Below are 8,314 nucleotides of genomic sequence, written 5' to 3'. Positions count from 1 at the left end.
GCGCCTTCTCTCCTTCCCAACATAGTAGTAGGGTCTCGCCACCCGCACCCGGGGGGTCCCCGGCGGTCCACTCCGGGAGTCCTCTACCGCCTGACGGCCTCGGGGGGGTGGGAGCGGGGGTCTCCTCTGACGCTGCATTGTCGACTCCACTTCACTTCTAGGTTCCCCTGCCCCGCCCCTCTCACTGCGGCGGAGCTGGCCAGCCCCGGGCCGCTGGGGGAGGAGGCGGAGAGGGCGGGGCCCTCCTCCCCCGCTCCCCCCCCCCCCCGAACTGCTGAGGGGCTGGACCCCGCCGGGCTGCTATAAAAGGGCCGGCCGGCCTGGAGGTGCCGCAGTGTCGCCCGCCTCTTCCCGGCCTCAGGGCTCCCTCTCCGCCGGTGGCCGCACCCGCTCCGGCCACGATGAGCTTCAGCGGCGCCGACGCGCTGCTGGGCGCCTTCGCGCCGCTTCATGGAGGCGGCAGCTTGCACTACGCGCTGGCTCGCAAGGGCGGCGCGGGCGGAGCGCGCTCCGCAGCCGGCTCCTCCAGCGGATTCCACTCATGGGCGCGGACCTCCGTGAGCTCCGTGTCTGCCTCCCCGAGCCGCTTCCGAGGCGCCGGGACCGCCTCCAGCACCGACTCGCTGGACACCCTGAGCAACGGGCCGGAAGGTTGCATGGTGGTGGCGCGCAGCGAGAAGGAGCAGCTGCAGGCGCTGAACGACCGCTTCGCGGGCTACATCGACAAGGTGCGGCAGCTCGAGGCGCATAACCGCAGCCTGGAGGGCGAGGCAGCGGCGCTGCGGCAGCAGCAGGCGGGCCGCGCCGCCATGGGCGAGCTCTACGAGCGCGAGGTGCGCGAGATGCGCGGTGCGGTGCTGCGCTTGGGCGCGGCGCGCGGCCAGCTGCGCCTGGAGCAGGAGCACCTGCTGGAGGACATCGCGCACGTGCGCCAGCGCCTGGACGACGAGGCCCGGCAACGCGAGGAGGCCGAGGCAGCGACGCGCGCACTGGCCCGCTTTGCGCAGGAGGCCGAGGCGGCGCGCGTCGAGCTGCAGAAGAAGGCGCAAGCCCTGCAGGAAGAGTGCGGCTACCTGCGCCGTCACCACCAGGAGGAGGTGGGCGAGCTGCTCGGCCAGATCCAGAGCAGCAGCGCAGCGCAGACGCAGGCCGAGGCGCGCGACGTCCTCAAGTGCGACGTGACGTCGGCCCTGCGCGAGATCCGCGCGCAGCTTGAAGGCCACACGGTGCAGAGCACGCTCCAGTCCGAGGAGTGGTTCCGAGGTTTGCAGGCGCGGGGGGCGGGCAGGGAGGAGGGGCGCCCCCTGGTGGTCGGACATCGAGAGGCAGGGTAGTGTGACCTAGGGGGGCGGTGGAGTCCGCCTAGAGGGCTAGGCTGGATGGTGCGGTTGCTCGGGTTCCCTCAGCAAAGGGCACACACCTTAGCTAAAAAACAGTTTTACTCTAGGTCTCTTGTGGGACGCTCCCCGCCTCTTCCTCCCCACTCTAGGTTCTCCTTTGGCCTTCTCCAGAGTCCTTGTATCTGTCCTTCAATTCTCGGTCCTCTCTGCCCCTTCTCCCAAGTCAGGGTAACCGCCCACTGTGAGTCCCCCTTCCAACAGGTTCGCTCTACCGCTCCAAAGCGGTGCCGGCTTCTAGTCAGTTGGGGGCGGGGAGGTCCCTCTTTGCCCTTCAAAGTAACATCCCTTCCCTGTCCAGTGCTGCCCACCCCCCTCTTCTGCACACTGCAGGGGGCCCCATTCTCCTGACACCTATCAGGCGCCTCCCGGCTACAGTCGGAGAGCGTGAGTCATTCTCACATTCTCTCTCCCCAGGAAGGCCATCATTACAACCAATTGGTGTGTGAGGCTGAAGTGGCCAGGGGGCCCTTGAATGTCCTCTCTCCCCTTCAGAAAAGCTGGGAGCCTCCCAAGTCCATCTCCCTCCCCCACCTCCAGGCCACCCTGAGTCAGCTAGGTTGCAGCTGCCGCAGCTCTGAAGCTATGTCCAACACCCAGCTCTGAAGCTATGTCCAACACCCGCAGGGTGACTTTGACCCACACTCGCCCTCTCTGGTTTTCATTCCTTTTGGGGTTAGAAGGGGGATGGACCAACTGGGCTTCTTACCTTGGGGAGTTCCATGCTCCTTAAAACTTCTGTATTGTTCTTGGGAGAGGGTAAAGGGGCTTCAGTGACTTTCAGAGAAGCCTGTGACCCACAGTGGGTAAGAATCCTCACCCATTTGGATGGTCTCTAAGTCTCTGGAAGCACTAGGAGAGAAAACCAGAAAAGCTGGGGTTTGGGTGCATGGCTTTTCCAGTCCCTGCCTCTCCTCAGCAGTAGCAGAACCACCCCTCCCCCATTCTCTGCAGCAGCAAGGCTCCTCCCAGAGCAAACCTCCCTGCCCTCTTGGACTTCGCCCTTCACCCTGGCAGACCATCCCAGGACTTCTGGATCACTCTTCTTCCTCCCCAGCTCCCAAGACTCAGGTCCTGAGTATCATTATCTCAGGATTCAGGATGCTCACAGTCAGGAGGTTCACACTAGATCTCTAGACCTCCTCTGACCCCTGAAGCCTTCTGGGAACCTGCAGCCTGTTGCTCACAGAGGCCAGGGTGTGGCTGCCATCGGCACAGGGGCTTCGGTGCTGAAGAACGTGCTGCCAGGGGCAGGAAGGGACAGAGGAGCTGGCACACGGGCCCCAGACTCCACAGGGATCTGGGCTCTGCTATGGCCACATAGCTCCCCGAGCCCTAGTGCCTCTAAAGGTCATAGGCTCATTAATCTGTTCAACCCCAAGCTTGAGGTTAAGTTCCATGGGCCAGGTTTCATAAGCCCCAGCACTGCCAGCCTCTGCTGGGGAGCTGAACCAGAAGCACCAGAATAACGGCTTTTATTGCTGTGCAAGACCTGAGGCCTGCGTTTGGGGAGTCAGGGTGTGATCTTGGAGCCAGATTTGAACCCCAGTCCTGCTGCTCAAACTGGCCTACTGGCCTTGGGCAGTGTCATCTGCCTGTCACAAAGGACAGGATGAGTGAAGCATCCAAAATAGCACCTGGCACTCAGAAGGTCCTTAACCCGTGTGTGGCCCCTTCCAAATCCAGTTGTGTCTAACCCTGTGCCCTGCCCCTCTCTCCCCCAGTGAGGCTGGACCGACTGTCGGAGGCAGCCAAGGTGAACACAGACGCCATGCGCTCAGCACAGGAGGAGATATCTGAGTACCGGCGCCAGCTTCAGGCCAGGACCACAGAGCTGGAGACGCTCAAAAGCACCAAGGACTCGCTGGAGAGGCAGCGCTCTGAGCTGGAGGACCGTCACCAGGCCGACATCGCATCCTACCAGGTGGGCGGGGTGGGGCAGAAAGCCAGACCACCTCGCCTGGCTGGGTGACCCTAGACAAGTCACTGTCCCTCTCTGAGTGGAGAGCAAGGGCCTTAGAGTCAGACATGCCAGGGGTATCTGTATGTCTTTGTAGCTGTGTGACCCTAGGAAAGGTATCTGCCTCTCTCTCTGACTCTGAATTCTCTCAATGCAATTAAAAAAAAAAAAGCCTCCTTTGTAAAACTATGAAGATTAAAGAGAGAGATGAACTTCTTATGAGATGAATGAGAGAGAGCAGAGTCTTGGTCGTGGTGGGTGTTCAGTAAGCAGTAACCAGGGTCTGAGTGAGGACAGGCTGGGAAGGCCTCAGCAGATACCTCCCACTAATGACAATGATTGAAAGAAAGTGTCTAAAAATTCTTTTAGAGAACTCACTATACAAGCAGCATGTGGTTATTATAGAAAAAGAGGTTGATTTTTCATCAGCCATGATGGTTTACTTTAAGCAGTGGCTCAGTGGGCTTGGGGTTGGGGGGAAGCTTCAGCTCGTGTTTAGCGTGCTTCTGTGTATCGTCTCAGCCATCAGCGACTGTTGCCTCCCGAGCCTTTAATGTGAGGTGCTTTGGAGCGCCGGGCAGACAGTAGGGAGCCAAAGCAGACGAGTTCCCACTGAGCCCTTTCTAAGCTTAAGATCTGTACAAATTCACCCGTCAGCCCACCGACCTGTGATAGCCATGGTCGGTGTCTGGCGTGTCTCATTCCAGAGCACTCCCCAGGCTGAGGTTATACACACGGCAGGATGTCTGTTCCAGGTCCATGAATGAGGTCCTGAAGCTCTCACAGGGTGGGGGCTGGCCCGGACTGTGTTGGGTTTGCAGAGCCCGCCCTGGCCTCGCTGGTACCGAAGGCCCGTGGTGACTGACAGTAACGCGTGTGTGACCTCTCCCCGCCAGGAGGCCATCCAGCAGCTGGATGCAGAACTCAGGAACACCAAGTGGGAGATGGCAGCCCAGCTCCGAGAGTACCAGGACCTGCTCAATGTCAAGATGGCTCTGGATATTGAGATTGCTGCTTACAGGTGAGGGGGCCACGGGGCCTTTGGGTGGTGGCAGCCCTTGTGTTCTCAGAAGGAGAAGCCTTGGATTTTAAGCTCCGCAGTGAGGTAACCTGCTATCTTAGAGATAAAAAAAAAACAAAAAACTTTTTTTCCTTACTATCGTGAAATGTATACAGCATAAAATTTACCATTTAGCCATATTAAAGTATTCAGTTCAGTGGCATTAAAACTATTTACATTGCTGTCCAGCCATCACTGTCATCTACCTCCAGAATATTTTTCGTCTTCCCACACTGAAATTCAGTGCTCGTTAAACAATAACTCCCTGATCCCTTCCCCACCTTCCCCCGAGTCCTGGCCACCATTGTTCTATCTTCTGAGAAGCAAATATCTTGAGAGTGACTTAGAGGGTCTGACAGTGATTTAGAGGGTTAAAGCTCCCCACCCTCTTCTCAGATTCAGCCAACCAGAGGCCTGTCTTGGGAGAGAAAGAAGGGACTTGAGTTGTCAAGGACCTTTACAATTCTACCTCTTCAAGAGAGTCTTTTCATTATTTCATTGAAACCACCCTCTGAGATAGAAACTCTTAATGACCCTGTTTTTACCAATGAGGAGACTGAGGCTTGAAGACTTTGAATGGCTTTGCTAATAAGGTCACACTTCTAGTGGGTAGGGAAGAGTAGAAGCTCTGCCCCTACTCTATTCCTAAAATTCAAAGGATGAGAATATAACAACAGACCCTTGAAATTCAAATGGGAACATTCTAATACCTTTAAAGGCCAGGTTTATAAATGTGGGATTTCTTGCTCATACTCCCACCTTTCTCTTAAACAACGTTTTTTTTTTTTTTTCTTAAACAACATTTTGAGGGACAATACATGTAAATTTTTTAATATAGGCGTTCTCTCTTGAGGGCCATTTTACAGAGGAAAAAGTTTTATAAGTGGTAACCTTAGTTGAATTAGAACAAGAGCAATGCCATTGGGGTACAGATTCTGGTTGTCCTTGGGATGATCTGCTAGTGACCTTCTCCAGTCTAAGTGCCCACCATTCACACCCCTTCTTCCACCAAACTATGTATCACTACACATAGGGGGTCTTCGGAGTAACTCAGGAAGCCCCCTACCTCAGTGATCAACTTTGAGTTAATAGTAACGTGTTCCATTATCCATTCTGCAGAAAACTCCTGGAGGGTGAGGAGTGTCGGATTGGCTTCGGCCCAAGTCCTTTCCTCCTTCCAGAAGGACTCCCCAAGATCCCCTCCGTGTCCACTCACATCAAAGTCAAAAGTGAAGAGAAGATCAAGATGGTAGAAAAGTCAGAGAAGGAAACTGTGATTGTGGAGGAACAGACAGAGGAAGTCCAAGTGACTGAAGAAGTGACTGAAGAAGAAGAGAAAGAGGCCAAAGAGGAGGAAGGAGAAGAAGCAGTAAAGTCTCCCCCAGCAGAAGAGGCCGCATCCCCAGAGAAGGAGGAGGCCAAGTCACCAGCTGAGGTGAAGTCCCCTGAGAAGGCCAAGTCCCCTGTGGAGGCCAAGTCCCCAGAGAAGGAAGAGGCCAAGTCACCAGCTGAGGTGAAGTCCCCTGAGAAGGCCAAGTCCCCCGTGGAGGCCAAGTCCCCAGAGAAGGCCAAGTCCCCCGTGGAGGCCAAATCCCCAGAGAAGCCCAAGTCCCCTGTGAAGGAAGAAGCCAAATCCCCAGAGAAGGCCAAGTCCCCAGTGGAGGCCAAGTCTCCAGAGAAGGCCAAGTCCCCCATAAAGGAAGAGGCCAAGTCCCCAGAGAAGGTCAAATCCCCAGTGGAGGCCAAGTCCCCAGAGAAGGAGGAGGCCAAGTCCCCAGAGAAGGCCAAGTCCCCAGTGGAGGCCAAGTCCCCAGAGAAGGCCAAGTCCCCCGTGAAGGAGGAGGCCAAGTCCCCAGAGAAGGCCAAGTCCCCAGTGGAGGCCAAGTCCCCAGAGAAAGCCAAGTCCCCTGTAAAGGAGGAGGCCAAGTCTCCAGAGAAGGCCAAGTCCCCAGGGAAGGCCAAGTCTCCTGTGAAAGAGGAGGCCAAGTCCCCTGTGAAGGAGGAGGCCAAGTCCCCAGAGAAGGCCAAGTCCCCTGTGAAGGAGGAGGCCAAGTCCCCAGAGAAAGCCAAGTCCCCTGTTAAGGAGGAGGCCAAGTCCCCAGAGAAGGCCAAGTCCCCTGTGAAGGAGGAGGCCAAGTCCCCAGAGAAAGCCAAGTCCCCAGAGAAGGCCAAGTCCCCTGTGAAGGAGGAGGCCAAGTCCCCAGAGAAGGCCAAGTCCCCAGTGGAGGCCAAGTCCCCAGAGAAGGCCAAGTCCCCTGTGAAGGAGGAGGCCAAGTCCCCAGAGAAGGCCAAGTCCCCAGTGGAGGCCAAGTCCCCAGAGAAGGCCAAGTCCCCTGTGAAGGAGGAGGCCAAGTCCCCAGAGAAGGCCAAGTCTCCTGTGAAGGAGGAGGCCAAGTCCCCAGAGAAGGCCAAGTCTCCTGTGAAGGAGGAGGCCAAGGCTCCTGGGAAGGAGGTCCCAAAGAAGGAGGAGGCCAAGTCCCCTGTGAAAGAGGAAGAAAAACCCCAGGAGGTGAAAGCCAAAGAGCCCCCAAAGAAGGCAGAGGAAGAGAAAGCTCCAGCCACACCCAAAGTGGAAGAGAAGAAGGACAGCAAGAAAGATGAGGTGCCCACGAAGGAGGCTCCAAAGCCCGAGGAGAAGAAGGAACCTGCTGTGGAAAAGCCCAAAGAACCCAAAGCTGAAGCCAAGAAGGAAGAGGCTGAAGATAAGAAAAAAGCAACCACCCCAGAGAAGGAGGCTCCTGCCAAGGGGAAGGAAGAGGCCAAGCCTAAAGAGAAGACTGAGGTGACCAAGAAGGAACCAGATGATGCCAAGGCCAAAGAACCCAGCAAAGCAGCAGAAAAGCCAAAGAAGGAAGAGACGCCGGCAGCATCAGAGAAAAAAGACGCCAAGGAGGGGAAGGCCGCAGAAGCCAAGAAGCCTGAGGAGAAACCCAAAACAGAGGCCCAAGCCAAGGAACCTGGCAAGGAGACCTCCACACCTGGGAAAGCCAAGGCTGAGAAATCCTCCAGCACAGACCAGAAAGACAGCAGACCTGCAGAGAAGGCTGCAGAAGATAAGGCCACCAAGGGAGAGAAGTAAGGCAGGGAGAAGGGATCGTTCAGAGCAGCCAAAGAAACTCAGGGGGGTCTGGGAGCTCAAGGGTCAGTATCACAAATTTTCACTTTTTTCTCTCTTTTCTTTAAGAAGAAACTCTGCTTAGACAACAGGCCCTCCTTCACCAAACAGGAATTTCTATTAGCAATATGTTAGCAAGAGAGGGTCTTCCCAACTCCCAGCCCCGTGGCCCAAACCCTCCCTAGGCGATGGGCAATTATGTTATGATAGCTTATGTAGCCGAATGTGATATATGCCGAATGCCACACGTAAACAATTGACTATACAGACTGCCCCCTCCTCTCCAAAATAAGTGCATTTATTTCCTGTATGTGCTACTGACAGATGACCGCAATAATGAATGAGCAGTTAGAAACACATTATGCTTGAGATGTCTTAACCTATTCCTGAATGCCTTCTATTTTCCAAAGGGGTGGTCAAGTCCTTGCCTAAAGCTCTCTGTCCCGGAAGAGCTGCAGCAGGTGGGGCTGGGCGCTGACCACTGTACCACGCCAGGGCGCACTTTTCCACTGGAGTCCACTTTCAATTGCTTCTGTGCAATAAAACCAAGTGCTTATAAAATAGAAATGTGACTGTTGTCATTTCTTCTTTTCCCCTGGATGGGCTGGGGGATGGGCAAGGGAGGTCTTAATTTTACACTTGAGAATGCACGGAACTGGGCGGGAATAGGAAATTGCATGTCCGGGACTGGTTATGAGGCTGCTCTTGGGCTGTTTCCTGGGCACAAATCCAGGCACTGTGCTCAGTGCTTTGAAATCTTATAAACAGGTGGCCTGGTGTGT

General features: G+C 55.8%; 1 protein-coding gene across 1 annotated transcript; it reads left to right on the top strand.

Moving 5' to 3' along the window:
• Nucleotides 1-401: 401 nt before the first annotated feature.
• Nucleotides 402-7,991, top strand: NEFH (neurofilament heavy chain). Its single transcript, XM_065904744.1, has 4 exons — nt 402-1,263; nt 3,122-3,321; nt 4,254-4,378; nt 5,537-7,991. Exons 1-4 carry the CDS (start codon nt 402-404, stop codon nt 7,494-7,496), a joined length of 3,147 nt encoding a protein of 1,048 aa, XP_065760816.1. The 3' UTR covers nt 7,497-7,991.
• The last annotated feature ends 323 nt before the right edge of the window (nt 7,992-8,314 follow it).

This window comes from Muntiacus reevesi, chromosome 13 (genome assembly GCF_963930625.1).
Source record: "Muntiacus reevesi chromosome 13, mMunRee1.1, whole genome shotgun sequence".
Lineage (NCBI taxonomy): Eukaryota > Metazoa > Chordata > Mammalia > Artiodactyla > Cervidae > Muntiacus > Muntiacus reevesi.
Note: the sequence above shows the minus strand (reverse complement) of the source record. Positions and strands in the feature narration are given on the sequence as shown.